This window comes from Sminthopsis crassicaudata, chromosome 2 (genome assembly GCF_048593235.1).
Source record: "Sminthopsis crassicaudata isolate SCR6 chromosome 2, ASM4859323v1, whole genome shotgun sequence".
In the NCBI taxonomy this organism is placed as follows: domain Eukaryota; kingdom Metazoa; phylum Chordata; class Mammalia; order Dasyuromorphia; family Dasyuridae; genus Sminthopsis; species Sminthopsis crassicaudata.
Window position 1 is genome coordinate 474,607,771 of NC_133618.1, and position 20,803 is coordinate 474,628,573.

General features: G+C 35.9%; 1 protein-coding gene across 1 annotated transcript in view; it reads left to right on the forward strand.

Moving 5' to 3' along the window:
* CEP89 (centrosomal protein 89) overlaps positions 1-20,803 on the forward strand; it is a 131,718-nt gene that overhangs the window by 30,105 nt on the left and 80,810 nt on the right. Inside the window, exons 7-8 of the mRNA XM_074293233.1 lie at positions 4,575-4,790; positions 7,847-7,989. Of these exons, the coding sequence (XP_074149334.1) occupies positions 4,575-4,790; positions 7,847-7,989 (359 nt within the window). The remainder of the gene's footprint in view (positions 1-4,574; positions 4,791-7,846; positions 7,990-20,803) is intronic.

Here is a 20,803-nt window from a genome sequence, read left to right on the forward strand (position 1 = left end):
TGACAAGGGCCGGGACCCAGAACAAGTTGGTGGGCACAAGGCAAAGATACGGAGTGTGAGGATTACATTTTTAGAAATTCTTTTTATACATAACCAGGGTCATAAAACAAAGTTTGTACAGAGATGTTATCCAAGAGGTTCTGGAAAGATTTGTAAATAAGACAGGAATTTCTAAAACTCTATTGTTTGTCTCAAGTTATCTGCTTTAACCTCTCCCAAGACAAGAATTTCCTGTTAATTATTTTTATCTTGGGCTATCTCTTTTTGACCTTATCATTATCCATTTTATTTCTTTTGGCGTTCTATATTGATTGTATTCAAGACTTTTCTCACACTACCATTTATATAATGCTTACCATGGGCCAGATACTGGCCAGTCACACTTTAAAATTGTTCTGTCAATTGATCCTCATAATCCTGGGAAGTAGGTGTGGTATTATCACTTTTATTAATTAGGAACCTGGATAAACAGAAATGAAGTATCTTATTTAAGGTCCCATAACAAATACATTTCTGAAACTAAATAGATTTGAACTCAGGTTTTCCTAATCATGTATTTTCCTTGTGATGAAGTACTAGGTTGGGAGAGGAGTTTAGAATGTGAAAAACTCACAAAAGCATTTTCATGACCAAAAGAAGCACTTTATTTTATGAAATCTGAAAGGCATACAGGCTAACAAAAAGGAGTTTAGCAGGGCCTGAGTGTGAAGAGGTACTACTTAAAAGTCAGAGGCAGGAAGGAAGCAGGGAAGCAAAGGCAGGGTCTTGAGTGAGAGAGGAGTTAGGGTCCCAGGTCAAGACCCCCTCATGAGCATTATGTGTGCTTTATCCAGTGTGCCTGCTCAAGAGGAGGGAAAGTCCTTCAACCCCAGGTTTCCTGAATCTAAGAAGTGCTTATTATTTGGGTCCCAGTGCAAGCTAGTAGCCCAGACTTTTGGATGACAAACCAGAAGTCCTTCAAAGATAGCTCAGTGTAATAAAGATATCAGGCACAACTTCCTTTCCTTCACACATTTTCCAAGCTTATGTCACATTGTGCCCAATAGCTACATTCCTGCATTACAGCTCTCAAGGTTAAACGGCATGGGGTTTCTTAAAAAGTACTGGAGTCTCTACTGGTATTGGGGCTTCTGTTATATCAATCTTAAGAGCTGCAGCACACCACCAGCATATTGCCTTAATTCCAGATAGCAAATGTATTTTGCTTTAAGTTCTGATTTATCACAATTACCCTAACAGAAGACACATATCATTTTATTTTATTTTTTAAAAGCTTTTTTATTTTCAAAACATATGCATGGATGATTTTTCAACATTGACCCACAAGGGGTCAAGGATATGCAAATAGCCTTGAGAACATGCCTCATTTTAAATGAGACCGTATTTTGATTTCATTTCAGGACACATTTCTACCAAATTAAATTAGTATTTATAATCACTAAGAGCAATTTTTTTTTTCTACTACCCATGAGCAATTAATATTTTTCCAGTTGTTTAATCTAACTTTATTTGTGTGAAAAGTGTTTTGTAATTGTGAAATTGTGTAATTTCATTCCTGGATTTGGCTTGGCAGATAGATTCCAAAGTCTTTTATATTGTTTGCAGTTATTTTAAATAGAATTCCTCTTTCTGTATCTTCTTCCTGGACTTTGTGGGTATATGTACAAATGCTGATGATTTATGTGGGTTTATTATATCCTTCAACTTTACAAAAGTTGTTAATTGTTTCAACTAGTTTTTAAGTTGCTTCTCTAGGATTCTCTACATATACCATCATATCATCAGAAAAGAGTGATAATTTTGTTTCTTTATTGTTTACTTATATTCCTTTAATTTCTTTTTCTTGTCTTATTCTTATTATTAGTATTTCTAATATAATATTGAATAATAGTGGTGATAATTTTTATCCTTGTTTTATTTATCTCCATTATAGCTATAATGAGGGAAAGGAAAGGGGGAACCCCGTTTGTCGGAGTATAGATAGTAAGATAATCCCATGAGGCGCAGTGTCCCATGTAAATGAATTTACAGGCCTGAAAACCTAGATTGATAAATAAAAGATTTATTATAGGAATTTGGAAGTAAAGTTCAGTTATAAAGACGCCAGGGCCAGAGGTGCCGCTGGGCAGGCAGGAACCCTTACATGGTCAGAAGGATACCATGTGTTGGAGGGGAGGGCTCCTGCAAAGAGAGTGCTCCGGTTTGGCCCTTTTATACCTAAAAGAAGATGGGCGGTACCCCCAAGTTCTTGGCGGGCTTTTCAGATAGCTCAGATCTGGTGGGGTCTGGGGGAAGCTGAGCTGATGGTGGGGGCTGGGCCCTGATATTCAAAAGGGTGCTTTTGACCAGGATTTGTGAATCAAGGTCAGCCATGGGGGTTAGGCAGTCAGAGAGGAATCTTAAAGGGACCTCAACCCCCATCAGCTATGCTTACTCTTGGTTTTAAACACATACTACTTATAATTTTAAGAAAAGTTCCATTTGTTCCTATGCTTTCTAGGAATTGGTGTTGTATTTTGTTGTTGTTGTTGTTGTTGTTGTTGTTTTTTTAACTTTTTTAAAAAGTTTGTGGGTATAATATGCTTTCTTTTGTTTTAATATTGTCATTTATGCTGATAGTTTTCCTAACTGTAAACCAGCCCTACATTCCTGGTATAAATCCTACCTGATCATGATGAGGGATGAGGGTACCGAAGAAGAGGTTAGGCAGGAATGGTTTGAGGTTCCGTTCTCCAAGGTGGAGGAGGTGGAGGGGGCATTCTGGCTGAAGGAATTCACTAAACCCAAAGGCTATAGTAAAAAAGCTTTATTATTAAAGAAACACCAATATTCTCTTGGCCAGTATATCATTCTCTAGAGAGAAGTGATCTGCAAAGACTCATTTTCTGAAGACCCATTCTATGCATGAGTCTGAGAGAAATTTCAGGTGAATGTGAAATCTTGCCTGGAGTTGTGACTTCCCCCAAGAAACCTTATCTTGATCTGAGAGGATGCAAGACCATTTGGGTTTGTAGATCAAAGGAGACATTTTTTTGGTGATTTTACATAATTTTACAGGACTCACTCAGGCCATACAGAGTTTTACTCTCATCAATCATAGTATATGATCCTTGTGATATATTATTGTAATCTCCTGACTGGCATTTTATTTAAGATTTACATATCAATATTCATGAGGGAAATTGGTTTATAGTTTTTTGTTTTTGTTTTTTTTTTAATATCCCTGTTTAGGTATCAAAACTATATTGTGTAATAGAAAGAATTTGGTGGGACTCCTTTACCTATTTTTTCAAATAGAATTAGAATTAATAGTGTTAGAATTAATTCTTATTTAAATGTTTGGTAGAATTTACTTGTGACTTCATCCAGTCTTGGGGGATTTTTCTTTAGGGAGCTCATTGATGGTTTATTTCTTTTTTTCTGAGATAAAGTTGTTAAAATATTTTATTTCTTCTTCTATTAGTTTGGGAAATTTATATTTTTGTAATTATCCATTTCACTTAGATTATTAATTTTATTGGCATATAACTTGGCAAAATATCACCTAATAATTGCTTTTATTTCATATTCATTGATCATGTATTTACCCTTTTTATTTTTGATACTGGTAATTTGATTTTCTTTCTTTTTAAAAATCAAATTCATTAATGGTTCACATATTTTTCACAAAATGAGTTCATAATTTAATTAATTCAATTTTCACTTTTAATTTTATTTATTTCCTTTGATTTTCAGGATTTTAAATTTGATGTTAATTGGGGATTTAAAATTTGTTCTTTTTCTAGCTTTTTTAGTTGAATGGCAAATTCATTGATCTGCTCATTTTCTTTTTTATTGGTATAAGTCTTTAGAGATTTAGTGAGTGGAGAATAGTGTAAATTTAGAGAATGAGGAATGACTTTCGACAGCAAGTGGCAGTTGAAACAAGCTTTGAAAGGAGCAAAAAATGCCATCAGGTTGAAGTGAGAAGGAAGTTTATCATAAGTGAGGGAGATAGATAGCCTGTGTAAAGGCATGAATGTAGGAGAGGAATTGTCACATAAAGGAATAGCAAATGGGCCCATTTAACTTGAATGTAAATTGTATGAAGGATAGATGATATGAAAGTATTCTGGTAACAAACTCGCCAAATTAGGAAGGACTTTAAATTTCAAGCAGAGGAATTCGTATTTTATTCTAAAAATAGTAGAAAATAAATTGAATCTTCTGCATTATAGAAGAGAAACCAGAAAGTCTATAATCAATTGACCTAGTTTATTAAATTTTCTAATGATGATGCTAATTTTTAAATGTTATTGTGAGGGAATAAATAATATTAAGATGTTAAGGTTACAAAAAACTACTTCTGTTTTACTGGTTTTGCTGTTCTTTTGTTTCCTCTTTCCCAAGTATGTATGTTTAGACTCTTTTATTAATCTAAGACTAATTTATTGATTATTTTAGAATCTCTTGTTTTAAGTAGATGATAATATGATATTGATTGTTAAATAGAAACATTCTTTTCTTCTTTCTCATAAAAAGGTATCAGGAAATAACATTTAATATTTATAATTTTTTTCCCTACTAATTTATAGATGTATCTTCAAGACAACGTCGACAACACATGGAACTAAGTAATAACTTTGATGAATTAAAACAACAAAATTTTTATCTAACCACTACAAATGAGACCCTTGCTCATGAGCTTGAAAAACTTAGACAGGAAATGAAAGAATTATATTCAGAGTGTAAGGAAATGAGCAAAAATAGTGAAACTGTGGAAGAAACCAAACAGAGTCCTCAAAAAAAAGGTGAGGAAAAACTGCATGAAAATTTTCAAAGAGCTATTTTTTAAGGACCAAAAAACCCTTAAATATCAATTATCATTTCCACATAGACAAACTCAAATTTTTGTTGCTTCTGTAGTTCAATCATTCAATAAGAGTTTTCTGTGAATTACAGGAACATGGTTATTAAAAGACCCTGCATGGGATGCAAAAGAAACATGATCATCCTTGCCCTTGGAGAGCTAAATATGAGTTCCATGTATAATTACTTTACATAATTCAGTTTTATAGGTTAGCTTTTTACATATTTTATGCTGGAAATACCTTAGCAATTCTTTTGATTCCTTGAAACTTAATAGTACTTTTGGTCTGGTTTTTCATTACTTTTTTAGATATCAATTCTGTAAGCTTCCAGAGCTCCTATTAAAACCTCAGTGTAAGACTGTTTGCTATAGAGCTACATAATTATGTATTGAATTATCAAAATACTAAAAGGACCTTGCTAGTAAATAATTTAATAGAATTGTGGCGTGTAATTTTTTTATCTTTGTATTTCCACTAGACTACCATATAATGTGGAGTCTTCCACCTTCCCATAGGTATCTCAAACTGAAGTGTCCAAAATAGTATTCATTATCTTTTCACAAAATCTTTCACTCCTTCAAATTTTCTTGTTTTGTTTTTTTTCAGCCACCACACTTTGCAAACTCAATCTTATTTACTGTCTTTTCTTCTTCCCCTGATTCATTCACTTGCCAAATCCTGGTATATCTCTCTACCTTTAGCATCCTTCATTCTGATGGACACTATTGTTGATCTTCATCATATCTAGCCTGGATTATTGAAGTAACATCTTTATTCTTCCTTCCATTATTTCTTCCCTTTAATCCACTATCTCCACAACTACCAAAATAATACTTCTAAAGAACACATTTGACTAGGTCACTTCCTTGGTTAAGAATCTACCTTAATTTCCTATTGCTGTTAGCTTAAAATGTACATACCTCAGCTTGCATTTAAATCCTCTACATCCTGACACCACCTTCCCTTTTTGTTATTATTTCATATTATTCCTCTTTATTAATTTTTCATTCCAGCCCAGACTGACTACTTTGTTGTTCCTCAGGGGTGTCATTCCATATTTCACCTCTTTACCTTTGTAGAGGCTGTCATACCTACTTGGAGTATACTTTTTGTTCTCTTAAAGAGGGGACCCCCGAAACTCTAAAGATCCTTGAAGGATAAAATCTCCAACGGACAAACAGTTTCATCCTTGTTATCTAGGTGGGGTCAGTTCAGTCCTAAAACTCATTGAATTCTATTCAAATTCAGCTCAAGCTGAATCCCAGATTGTAGAACTCCATTCTTGAGTTCCCTTCAGCTTGTAGCTAAAACTCCCATTATAAAAAAAGCCAATCTAAAATCTTCTCTTTGCAGAGGTTCCAAACATGCCAATTGTGTCATGCTTACTATGCCAAGGAGCCTCTGTCCACTGGAATATTGTTTTCCAGTGTCATCCTCTCTTTATCCTCTCTTTATCCTCACCTATTTTCCTAACCAGACTCCATGCTTCTCTGTCAGGACTTCTGACCTTACAATCCCTATAATTAAAACTTTTATCAATCTAGGTTTTCGGGTCTGTAAATTCCTTTACCGAAAATCTCTGTGCCGCCAGAAGGGAATCCCCAAAACTCCCTACCCTTGCGCCAAATCCCAAGGTGGAGCAGGGGAGCCAAACCTCTCCATTTGGTTCCCTGAACCCCGAACCTGCTACTAGATCTTATCATTTAACTCCCTGACAACCAGAAACCTTAATCTCATTTTGGTTCCCTAAATCTAGACTTTATCACTCTGTCCCTTAGATTCCTTTTTAAAATTTTCTAATTATGTGCTACATTCTACAGGAAGCCCTTTGTGCTCTCTACTCTCTCTCTCTCTCCTTAGCTTATGTTGCATTTAACTATTTAAGTAATTGGTGTCTTTCAGTTCTATAAGGTTTTTTTGCCTCTTTTTGTATCTTCATTATTTAACATAATACCTGGTGCTTACTAAACGTTTGTTGCTTAATGGGGAAATAAATTTAAGAGATTTAAAGAGGGCATAAATTGTTCTTTTTGTCATTGATACCTAACAAAATACTTTGAACTTAGTAACAGTTTTTAAATACTTTTTGAATGGATAAATATCACTGTGTGATTAAAATTGACTTCCACTCCACCCTGCCTCAGAAAACAATATAGTGCTGTGTCTATAAGATTTAACTTGACTAAGTTGTATAATGTGACCTGCTGGGCAGAAATTTAAATGTCCTATACTTTTTAAAAAAATACTTATTAATAACTTTCTTCAAAATTTTCTGTTATTCATTGAAGATATAATAATCATTTAAGTGAAAAAATGTGCCTATTTGTTCATCCAAAAATTTATTATTGATGAAATGTATCTTTTGGTTTTAAAACTATACAATATTAGAAATGAGAGTTTTTCTTTTAAGGGACATTACTATTGCACAATCTGTCCTTTAATTATTCTTTAAATTATAAACAATTCTGGCAATTTTCAAACAATTGTAGGACTGTTAATACAGAGGAAGCTAAGTGGCATAGTGGAGAGAGCACCAAACCTGCAGTCAGACACACTCTTCCTGAGCTGCTGGCAAGTCACTTCATCCTATTTGCCTCAATTCCTTGTTTATAAAATGAGCTGAAGAAAGAAATGGCAAATCACTCCAATACCTTTATCAAGAAAACTCCAAATGGGGTCACAGAAAGTCAGACCTGATTGAGCAATGAGTTACAATTGACATGCTAAATTTAGGGGTTTAGCCAAGTGAAATAGAAAAATTAATTATCAGAATAAATCTCACAAAAATATATTCTTCTAAAATGTTTACATGTCAAAGATTTAGGAAAAAAGATTTATTTGTACAACATGAGACTTATGGAAACTAAAGCCTCAAAGGGACTGGTCTGTTTTCTTTGGTTTGGATTTAAAAATATTCTTTTGGTTTTTTGAAGATTTTAGACTGCTTTGAACCTGTTTCCTATAGTATTATTTATTGTAATTTTTTTTTTTAATAGCTGATATGGGTGAATTTCTTTCTCTAAGACAACAAGCCCAGGAGTTGGTGGATGAAAATGATCATTTGAAAATGACGATATATCGTTTGAATGTAGAGCTAAGTCGATACCAGACTAAATTCAGGCACTTATCCAAAGAAGAGGTAATCTTTTTTATTAAGAAAATAAATATTTTTATCAATTCCATATGAACTATGAGCAATTTTTATTGTTTTTTGTCTTGATATAAGAAAATGGAAAGTAATTACTGGGAGTACCTATTAAAATATTTAATCATTATTTCTAGTGTGAGTGCTAATACATAGACTACTTAATTAAAATTGCAATTATCCTCCTTTTATTTCCCTTAAGGCTATAGTTGTTGAGTTAGAATTTGATTAGAAATCCTTTGTGTAAGTACAGTATTTTCTAAAACACATTAAATTTGAGCTTTTAAATTTTGTTAGAAAATTAGTTTTATTTAGGACTATAAAATCTATTTTCCTTATTTTAAAATTTTACAATTCTCACAGATATGATTTCTTCAAAATAATAACTCCTCATTATATAATAACATATTATTGGGGGATTGGAAAGGCATAGGAATAGAAACTAAACTTATGACTTCATTGGTATAGAGACCTGAGAGTATGTTACTATATTGTTATTCATCCTTTGTTCTGGAAGAAGAGTAATAACATCCTGGACAGGATGCTTTGGCTTGCAAGGGAATTGGGTTTGAGTAAGGGAAAGCTGGGCAAAGTCAGAAGGCTTACTATCCCTTAAATAATTGGAGTCTAGTGTAAGACAAAAGCCAAGATAACTGGTGATGGCTCAGGATGCAGTGGGTGACCTTCTAAATTAAGATCTTTCCCAGGGTCAGTTTGTTTGAGACCATACCCATTCAATGACTACTAATGGTTTGGTAATGTTGTTATTAGTACCATTTAGGCTAACCCCTTGTTTTAGATGCTAAGTGACTTGCCCAAGGTCACATAGGCTTTCTAGATCTAGAGCTGAATGAGACCTCAAGGGTTATCTTGTCCAGTCTTTTCTTTTTTGGATGAGGAAATAAGGCCTAGGGAGACCAGGACTTGCCAAGATTACGCAAAGAATAAGCAACAGAGTTGTAAAAGGTAAGGTGTTTTAGATTACATAGAAAATAAGCATCTGGGGCAGCTAGATGGCGCAGTCACTTAACCTCAGCCTCAGGAAAAAATTAAATAAATAGGCATCAGAGATAGGTGGTAAACAGATTCTCTGAGTTTTCTAGTGCCTTAGTTCCCAGCATTCCCACTGTTTGGAATATCTTACTCCAATCTCTTTTCTGTGGATGTACCACTGATTTTCTCTAACCCAACTTAGGTCCCTGTGAACAACACTGTGAAACCTTTACCACTACTTAGCCCTCCTTAATTTATTAAATACCTCCTGTGTGCAGACCATTTTGTTTGATATTGGGGAAGAAATAAAATTTGGTAAAGACACTATACCTTTCATCATAAAACTTCATCTCATAAAGTGATCTAATCTAAGCTGTATTTGTTTTGTTTCTATAAATTTGTTTTTTATTTTATATAATCAAAATTGTCCATTTTATCTTATAAATCATCTTTATTCTTTACCCCCTCCATAGATCTGAAAGGTAATGTCTTCTTTTTCCTTCTGATTTGTCATATTGTAATACTGAAGAAACTGAGCAAGATAGAGATTAGAAAGTATTTAATACAGAATTTATTAAATGGAGAGATTTACTGGGACCAAATGGATCCATGGTTTGGTCCCAGGGCTGAATGAGACTATATCTCCAAGAATCCAGCCAACTATGTGCATTCTCAATGACATATATACAAGTGGGTCAGACTGAGGCAGGGGCAGAGTCAGGGTGCTGAAAGTAGGAACTGGACTCTTGACAGGGTGGGGCGAGCCACTTGAGATGGGATAACATAATGGGGGAGGAACCCTGGACATGGGGAGAGGCATTTTGATAAGATGGTATCTGATATTCTTATAGCTTGGGATAGGGAGAAGCATTCTGATATTCTAAAACATAAGATCTTTTATCCTTATCAAATATAATGATTAAGAAGGAGGGATGGTTTTGCAAGATTGAGCAGAACAATTAGGGAAACTGAGTCAGGATAATTAGGGAAACTGAGTCAGGACAATAAAAGAGAACTGTGGCATAACCTTTTGTTCCTCCAGAGGAATTTTTCCCCTAACTCCATGAAGAAACCCCTCAGATTAGTATGTTGCTGATTGTGTGAGATGGAGTTATAACCCCTCTTACTCAATTTGCCTATTGGGAGGCATCTCTAGGTACAACAAAAAGTTTTAATTCAATTCTTGCAAGAGGGTCAGCGTACTATCTGAGCAGTTCAGTGACACATGTTAAGGGCAGAAGGGTACTACGTAGCATCAAGATGGAAGTACACCCTCCCCCTTCCTGTTGGTTTTGAAATTCATTGAATGAACTGGAAAAGAAGCAGCTATGGACTAGTGGTCAGTGATGCTGTCTGCTTCCTGTGGGTCATGTGACTTCTTGAGGCTCAGTCCTAGTGTTTGACCTTCCCTGCCCTACAGAGCACTGAGAACAGAGATCTTGGGACTTAGGCCCAAGGTCTGATCCACTCTATCTCATAGTCTTTTTGAGAAATATTCATTTATTTCATTCAATCCTTCCTCTTATTAATAGTCATCTGAAGATTTCTCATACCAATCCTGATACATTTATTATTTCCAATTCATTTCTTTCTTCAGTAATTATGGGAATCCATCCTTGTCAATTCAGGATTAGTATTATGTCAGCAAAGATCTTTACTGATTCCATTTTAGCTAAAGAATTTTTAACTATCAGTGATTAGTTGTATCATACAAGGCAACAAGTGGGTAGGACAACAATGATAGCTAGGATGACAAGCAAAAACCAAAGGACTCACTTCCACCAGCTCCCACCAAATCAGGATCACCAGGATGCATTAAAAGGAAGGACCAAGTGTGTATAGGGGCATGAGCTATTTTCCTAATATCTTTGGTGATTTCCTTTATTAATTTCCTATTATCATTGATTTTCATACAGCAAGGTGACAGATTTAATTTCCCACAGACCCCACTTTCTTCTGCTACGAGATAATCTAGCACTAGGCTGTCCTGTAATATGGCTTTCCTAGTTTGAGTGACTTAATCAGCTAGTAGGTCCAAAGTGTTGGCAGTTTGGTTAGTGATAATTTCACTATAGCTTGTAACCTTATTAACTGGTTCAGTGTATATATATATATATATGAGTTCTATGCTTTTATATATATATATAAGTTCTATGCTCCCAACTTCCATCCTGGGCTCAAGTGGCCGGTGTATATATTTACATTATCCTTTCAGGTGGCCAGGTGTCCCCCTTCCATTGCATCTACCATATTAGTGAGAGATGTATCTATATATCTTTTACTCCTCTTTAAATCATCATATATTTGGATACCTAGATAGTATATAGACCAAGGGAATTCCCATGTTGTGGTATTGGAATTATAATTTCTGGGGGGGAGATAGAAGTCCCTTAGGGAAGAGAATATGGCATGTAAAATAAAAAAAAGGCCAAACAAGGATATAGTCAACAGAATAAGAATGACAAGAATTAAGGACCCAGTAATGCCAAGCCCACTTCCTCATAGGTTATAGAGAAGTCACCCAGTGAGGGGATTGCATCAGAAGTGCAGTTACAAGTCCTTGGACTACTCTGGGATCTGAAGTCTATTCAGCCAGAGGGTCTCTTATCCTTTTATTCTGTGCGGTGGGTCTAGTTTCATTCTTGAGTCCTTACTGAAGTATCTGGGGTTAAGAGTACCTGGAAGGGACCTTCCCAGATTGAGACCAGCTTCTCCTCCTCCCACATCAAGATCGGGACCCAATCTCCTGGGCTGAATTTGGGTATAGGAAATCCTAAAGGGAGTGCCTGAGCAATAATACTTTTAAACTGGATTTCATACAGATGTTTAGCCAAAGCTAAATATACATAACCTCTTATAAATCTATCTTTACTAAGATGGAGTCCCAATTTTTTTAGGGAGCCTTGAATATGGATGCCCATATAAAAGCTCATAAGGGGATAACCCAATGTCCCTGTGAAGTTTTGCATTTATTTTGATAAGTGCTAATGGCAAACACTTGGTCCAGGGCCGAGGGGTCTCAAGGGCCAGTTTAGTTGTCTCTTCCTTATTCATTCTTTTGACCTTACTGGAGACTCTATGTACTCCTGTGGTAAGACATACCACCTATATTGCTGTTTCCTTCCAAAATAGCATCTTCCCATTGAAAGGCAAATATATCCCAGCTGTCTGGGTTAAGCAGACAGCTCCAAAAGGCATCCTTTAGGTCTGCTACACCAAACCAATCACTGCTTTCCAGAATCCTTCCCAAAATAGTGTAGGGATCGGGAATTACTAAAGGAGAGGACAATACTATTTTATTGATGTCTCTCAAGTCTTGCACCATTCTGTATTTCCCATCATTCTTTCTTAAGGGAGTATTGGAGTGTTGAATGGGGAAATGCAGGGTTCCAGCAATTCTGTCATAAGGAGTCTCTTGATTAAGGCTTTAATCCTTTTCTTCCCTCAAGAGAGAGGATATTGTTTTACCCCTCTCTATATAGCCTTCGGATTCTGATAGGGCAATGTCTAATTTCCCAGGGTAGGAGAAGCTGGCCCAGACTCTAGGATCAATTTGATTTTTTTCTGGCTTTCACCAAACTCAATCTGATGGGAATCAACAGAAGTCCTTTAGGTATCAAACTGAGAGACAATTTAGTTATTAAATTTCTTCGCAATAGATTAATCCCTGCTTCTGGAACAAGGAACTGTCCTAATATTTGAGTATCTTGATACTTTATTTCTGTGATTTTTGTGAGGGGAACTGAAAATTTCTCCCTTTTTACTCCAGATATAATTGTTTTCTAGGATAATCCCACCCCTTGAGGTAGGTGTGTGATAGATGACTGGGCTGCTCCTGAATCTATCAGGAATTCCAATTCATTGCCTTTGGATCCCACCCCTATATTTATCAAGGGCTCTGGGTGGGATTTATTTATATCTAGGAGCCCTTGACTTCCCTAATCTTCAAGTTCTATTAGGGAGTACAGCTTCTGTTCGAGCTTCCATTGAGGGAAATTTCTAAATAAGTATCCTTTCTTTTCACACCCCCCACCCAACAGGTTAAAAGCTTCCTCTTGTCTCCTCCCATATTCTGGTAGAGGCTGTTCTGGTTCTGCCTGCCAAGTGTCATGCACCTCCCTCTGAGGGGGGAGCCTTCTTCTTGCTCTGCCAATGTTTTAACTCTTTGCTGTCCTCTCACTGATTAATTTCCCTGACTTTATTAACATCTTAGCTTTTTGCTTCTGCTTCTCATCATCCCTCCTCACATATGTTTTGGTTGTCTCCTCCAAAAGTCTCTTAATGGTCTATGATTAAATCTGTTTATCTTTTGTAACTTCCTGCTTATGTTTGGCCATGTGTTTTGTTACAAAATGTACCCCCAATGTAGACACATTGCCCGGCCTGAGGGATCCAGACCAGAGTATTTTCCAGTACTTTCTTTTATTCTAAGAACTAAGAAGGGCATTCCTCCTTCCTTTGCATTGTGTCCAATGCCCTTTTCAGGTTTCATGGTTTAGGCACTGTACTCAATTCCTGTAATTATTAAATCTCTTAGGTCTTCCATGTGACCCTGATGAACCTCATTGTTATGGTGCCATTGGGGACCTGATTGGGGTATTTCTGATACTACCTCGGCTGTGGGAGGAGGTCTCCTTTCCCATTCTGCCATGATGGGCCTTCTCACTAGAGTTCTTTTCTCTGTAGAGAACAGTATATTTGATACATTAACTCAGCCTAACTTAAGGGCCACAAACTGATCTAGCTGTTCTGATAGATGCTTTGGGTCTTCTATAATGGGTTTCAGCTCCTTAAAATTCCTCACCTCAGTAGTACTAAGTGGTGCATTAACAAACTCCTTGGACTTAAGAGCACCTCTTTTAGTGGGTACATGTGTGCCCCAGGGTAGATGGATCAGAAATTGGGAAATTCACTAGGTCCTTTTTAAGTTGCTCCACTTCCCTCCTCAGATGTCTAGTAGGGGGAGGGGTGAAGGGAGCTAATAAGTCCTCCAAACGATTGCTAGGGCTGGAGGTGGTTGTGTGGAGCTATCATTTTCTTTCTATCTTTCCCTTTACAATTTGGTATTTCATTCCAATTTTGTAGCCGGCCAGCTAGTGGACTGTCTAGTGGTATTTTCAATTTTTGCTCTGAAGATTTGGGTTTCGACCACTCCTTTTCCATTGTACTGAAGACTTCCCTTCTGAGAGAGCAGATCCAATCTAACTTGTGATCCTGTAAAAAGCAGAACCAACTTCTCCACTGGGATCAACAAGCCTATCAGTCAGCCAGAGTGCCCTAGCTCTGCTGTTTATCAGGACTTCCTTCTAGCTGACTAGGAGCCACCCCTTTGGGTCACTAAGCCCCCAGAGTCCCCTTTCCAGCCTGAGGACACAGGGAGGGCCTGTTACCTCTAGGTTATAAGCATGAATTGTCTGCTGGTCTGGGACTTCTGTGGAGGCTTTTCACTTTATGCTTTACTGAGTTCCTCCTTTTGGGTCAATACTTCATGGAGAGAAAGGCTAGAAGTTCAATTTCAAGGATTATTGGAGAAAATCCTCTAAACTCAGAGCTGCATCTGTCTCTCTGGGAAGTCACATGATCCTGGACAAGCCTCCAACAAACTGTGTGGGATGGAATTATATTAAATTCCTTTTACGAGGCAACTCTAGGTCCAACAGAAAGTTTTAACTCATTTCTAGCAAGAAAAGGACCAATGTACTATATGAACAGTTCAGGATAGAGTGACGCATGTTGAGGGCAGAAGGGTACCAAGATAGCACCAAGATGGAAGTATTTCCTTCCCCTTCTTGTTAGTTTTTAAATTAATTGAATGAACTGGAAAGAAAGCAGCTATTGACCCATGAATGGTTAGTATGCTGTTTTCTTCCTGTGGGTCACGTGACTCCCTGAAGCTCTACATTCCCTGCCCTACAGAGCACTGAGAATAGAGATCATCAGTACTTAGGCTTAAGGTCTGATCCATCTCATAGTCTTTATGAGAAATAGTGACTTATTTCATTCACTGATAAAACAAGTTGATTATTTATTATTGAAAGTTTTTTAATATTGGCGTAACCAAATGAATAATTACTCCATTTATTTATATCTGTTATTCTTTTCCATAGAGATTGCTTTATAATTTTAGTTATATAGTTCCTGTGCCCATCTTTTTATTTTTTTATTTTTTATCTTTTTGCTGAGGCAATCAGGGTTAAGTGACTTGGCCAGGGTCACACAGTCAAGACATGTTAAGTGTCTGAGGCCAGATTGGAACTCAGGTCCTCCTGACTTCAGAGCTGGTGCTCTGTCCACTGCACCACCTACCTGCACCCCACCTTGCTTCCATGCCCATCTTTTTATTCAGACTCCCAGGTATTTATGCATTCTTTAATCATTTTACATGGGATTTCTTTCTTTTTCTTCCTATTGGGCTTTTTTTTTTTTTTTATTAGTAATATAGCAATCCCCCCCCCCTCAAAACTATTTCACTGTGTGTGGGACTGAATGCTAGGACCCCTCTTAGCCAAATTGCAAATTGACTACTTGGAAGTATCTCTAGATACAAACATAAAATTTTGATTCAGTTCTTGCAAGAAGTGAGCCAACATACTATCTAAGTAGTCCAGAATAGAGTAGCACATGGTGGAATCCAGAGAGTGGATAAATAGCAGAAAAGTCTCAAGTATACTCCCTCAAATTGTTGATTTTTAAGTTCATTGGATGGCTGAAAAGAAAGTAACCATTGACCAATGCTCAGTAACTCTGTCTACTTTCTGTGAGTCACTCGGCTTCCTGAAGCTTAGACCTAGGGTTTGACCTTTTCTGCCCTTCTGACTTCTGAGAATAGGGATCACGTGACTTCCTGAAACTTAGGCCTAGGGTCTGGCCTACAATCCATCCCATAGACTTTTGAGAAATCTTTACCTGATCCCATTAAACTACTTAGTAACAACAACCATGATACTAATGGCCAAAGTTTTTTTTGTGGGGTTTATTTTTGGCCTGAAATTTTACTGAGATTGTTCAGTTTTAATGATTGTTTTTTTTTTTTTTTTAGTTTACCCTCTAGGGTTTTCTAAATTATATTATTTGCAAAAAATGAGTTTTATTGCCTTCGTCCTGTGCATGTTTCTTCAGTTTCTTTTTCTTAATTTATTGTTATAGCTACTAGCATTTCTAGTACAATATTGAATAATAAAGCTGATAATAGATATCCTTGCTTCACTCTTAATCTGATTTGAAAGACTTCTAGTTTACCTCTTTTCTAGAAAATGACTGCTTTTGATTAGATAGATGATACACATCATTTTAAAGAAATTTTCATTTACTTCTATGCTTTCCCCTTCTCTCTCCCCTAGAAAGCAAGTAATCCAATATATATTAAACATGTATAATTCTTCTATACATATTTCCACATTTATCATGCTGCACAAGAAAAATCAGATCCAAAAGGGAAAAAAAAGAGAAAGAAAACAAAACACAAGCAAACAGAAAAGATGAAAATACTATATTGTGATCCATACTCAGTCCCTAAAAACCTCTCTGGATGTAGATGGCTCTGTCCATCACAAATCTGTTGGAATTGGCCTGAATCACTTCATTGTTGAAAAGAGCCACATTCATCAAAATTGATCATCAAATAAACTTGTTGCTGTGTTACTTTGTTTTATTTAAATGTTTTGAGATAAAAATTTTCCCCTTAATATTGTTTTAGTTGCATCCCAGAAATTTTGGTATGTTGTTTCATTGTTATCATCATCTTTAATAAGGTTATTTATCCATTTCTATCTTTTCTTCTTTGATTCATTAGTTTTTAAAATTTAAGTTATTTAGTTTCCAATAAACTTAAAAATTTTGCTTTAAAGGCTTTTTAATCTAACAAATTTTTATTGCATTTTTTGTCAGAAAGAAATTGCATTTAGTATTTCTGCTTTTTTGCATTTGTGAAGTTTCTGTGCATATTTTTGTGAAAGTGCCATGTATAGTACTTTCTTTTCCTATTCAGTTTCCCCTTGGCCTATCATACCTAATTTTTCAATGCCATTTGGTACATATATGTTTAGAATTACCATTAATTATCTATGGTTCCATGTACCAAAATGATTAGCTCTTTTAATTGAGTTTGTTCTGCTTTGTTGTGAGTTTATGATTGCTTTCTTCACCATCACCCCCCTTTTTTTTTTTACTTCAGTTGAAGCTTAATAGATTTGGCTTCAGCCTCTTATTTTAGCTGTATTTGTTTCAATAGTCTTTCTTATAAATAACACATTGTCGTATTCTAGTTTCTAAGTCATTCTTTGATGTCTTTTTGTAAGTTCATCTACTCATATTTGTAGTTATGATTTTCTTCTATCTTATTTCTTGTATCCTTTTTCTTCTTTCTCTTTTTTTTTCCTCTGGCTCCTCTTTAAGAATATGTTTTTATTTGTGTAGAGCTTTGCTGGGCCCAGATTTCTGCCCTGGGTATTCATTATGGGGGGAGGAGAGACTGCAGTAATCTTATCCCTTTAACTTAATGGCTTTGAGAGGCGTGCATAGAATATATTTTGCCCTTTATGATCCCTTCCTCCTCCTTTTTTTACCCCTACAAGTATAGGAAAAATCAGCATTTGCTATTCCTTAAAAGAGTTTATCAGGAAAGGATAGGATGGCAGTTTAGGCAGAGGTACTGTGGGGAGGATCTGTAGAGCTGACTAAATGACAATCCTAGAATACTAACTTTTAGTATTAATCTTGTATCAATTCTTGGGATTATCTCCTTATTCAAGAGGTTCTGTCTTCTTGTTAATTCAGTGATAACCACTCTATATCTGGTATATAATTGTTTTCTTTGAATTTTTGTATTAAATAATTTTGTTGTAAGATGTACAAAGCATCTTTGTAGTTAAGATGTCTGCCATCTTTCTCATGTCCAGCTGAAAATTTATTAAATCATGAACCTCAATGCAGGAATACAAAAAATTTTTACATTGAAACAAAATAGAAATTTTCAACTACCTGATTATTAATGAAATATTTCTAAGTTCCCTTGTTAAACTACATATGAAATACTTTCATTTTTTAGTTATGGAGCAGACAAGAAACTTTTTTTTCTATAACTCAGTGTGAAATTGATGAGGTGCAAATGATGTGATGTGAGAATAGAGAGAAAGAGATCCCCTAACAGCAATGGGATCTCCTTGGCTAGTGGCAGGCTTTGCAAAAGAATTCACAAACCCCAATAACTACAGGGATGAGTGGGATTTAATTACACTAAGAAACCAGCTTGCTAGGAAGACAGACTTAGTGGGCAAGGAATATAACAAAGGTAGGTTACACTGAGAAGAAAATATCTTCAGCAGTGGGCAGGATCCTGTTAGGATGTCTGTGAAAATTCGGGGTTCAGAGCTGCCTTTTATTTAACCTTCTGAGGCTTTTTCTGCATTTTCCCAGGCCCCAAACTGGGTGCAACTGCTTTCAGGAATTAATGTCCAATTCAATAGAGAGTAGTGATTATGCCCCAGGCCAAGATCTCCAATTGAATGAGACCACTTAACTTGGAAAGGGTGTTGTTTGGGAAAGTGCTTTTCCTAGGGGAGAGCTTGAGACCTTGAATCACTCTTCCCCCACAGATTAAAGGGGACCCAGTTTCAGGGCCCCCCAAAAGCTAAAGAGGACACAATTTACATCAAAATTAATAGAAATACTTACTTTTATTATAATTTAAGAAGCCAGATATTTTTATAAAGGTTCATATTCAGAGTGAAGTCTGTAGTTTCAATAATAAATTCATTATTATAGAGGTAAAATATGACAAGTTTACAGTATAATCATCAGCACTAGAATTCTATTAAGTAAGGGAATCCCTGTGTTTTGGAAAAGTTCTTGAATTAATAAAGATTTGATCTTTACCATTTTAACTGGTGCATCTAATGACAAAAAACACACACAAAATAAACCCCCCCAAAAAAACCCACCTCCAAACCACAAACTAAGAAGTTTGCTTTACATCTGAATTTTCTCACATAATTTTTCTGGGAAATAAATCTCAGGGCCTAGCTCTTTTGAGAGTATAATGTCTGCATTTTCAAATGTGCTTCAGCCTAATATTTTTCCCTTGTAATCATACAGAAGACTTAATTAGAAAGTATTTTGTTTTCCTATTTCAACACAGAATAACATAGTATTTTTCTTGTGACTGAACTTTGAATGTTTGTGGTGAGAATTTGAAAACAATACAGTATTGTGGCAGCTGATAGTAAATAGACATTTTTATGCTTTGTGCTTGATTTCTCATTTTATTCACCATCAGATTCCTCTTTGCAGTAAATCAATCAAACAAACAAATCTCCATCTTAATAAATTGGTGTTTGCCTTAACCATTTTAAGTTTTTGACATTGTTTCTATTGGTAAAGTAATGTTTGTTTTTTCTACAGGCATCTGTTTCATATGAAAGTCTATTGTTGAATCTAAAAATTAATCATAAAGTAATTAAATGTGTCAATAATGAAAGCAGTAGGCTCTTAATTAATTGGAAACAACCAGGGGAGTTTAGCGGTAATGGTGAGAAAATATGGCAGACAGCTGACACTGGACTCCACCTCTTCCATCATCCCTCCATTCATTGGATGTAGGACTAATATCTCCAAATTAAGGTCTGCCTCAAAGAAACTATCTTTGACTCTTTTTCTTATCTATATCCCCAGTGCTTAGTATAGTGCCTGGTATTTAGCAGGCACTTAATAAATATTTATTGAATTTTAAAATGTGGTATATGAATATTGTAAAATATATAAATATAAAATATTACTGTGATATAATAAATAATGCATATATTATAAATTCATAGAAAAAGAAAATTTGCAGAACAAAATAAACAAATTTCCCCTAAAAATAAACATCTACAACATTGGAAACGAAAATATCTCTAAAAGGAAATCAAAATCTAAGTAATTGAAAAACCTGAGGGGCAGCTAGGTGGCGCAGTGGATAGAGCACCAGCCCTGAATTCAGGAGGACCGGAGTTCAAATTTGGTCTCAGACACCCTGGGCAAGTCACTTAACCCTAGCCTTAGGGAAAAAAAGAAAAAAAAGAAAAAAGAAAAACCTGAGAAGATCCTGGAGAACAGATATCATGAAACATGCCTTTTCCTTCATGGTAGAGAAGTGGAGGGACTATTAGGATAAAATGTTGTATCTTTTGTCCCATCTGGTCATTATATTAGATATTTTTAAATATTTTAAAAAATTTGTTATCACAAAGAAAGAGTGGAGACATAGAGGGTAAGTTCCTCTTACCCAGAAATTATTACTAATATCAAGATAAAGTCTGTTTTCTTTCTTTTTTTTCCCTTCCTAAGGCAGTCAGATTTATGTGACTTGCCCAAGTCTTAACTATTAAGAGTCAAATATCCAAGGCTGGGTTTGAATTCAAGTCTGTTGCATCCTGCTTTCTAGAAGCCCCAAGTTGAATTGACAAAACGTACTTTGCTTTCTAGAGCCTCCATGCCAGGGTAGTTAGTGGAGGAGTGATGAAGTGAGACTCCTGAGGATGGTTAAAATATGGAGTTTATTTATCCCAAGTTCTTTCCCCTTTATATAGTCTCATGCCCTCCTATAATCAAAGCAACACTGCCACATGTGCTAGGTATATACTAGGCACGTGGGACCACATAAACAACTTGCTATTGTACATAGTTTGCCACCTGTAGCATTCTGTAGTCACTCCCCTGATTTCTCAGGAAAACCGAGAGCCTTTAGGGGACATTGGGAGCCAAACCAGATATTGTTAGCAGGTTCCCTCTGGACTGAAGGGTCTTATACCTTACCCAGAGTTACTCCACTATCTGTGGC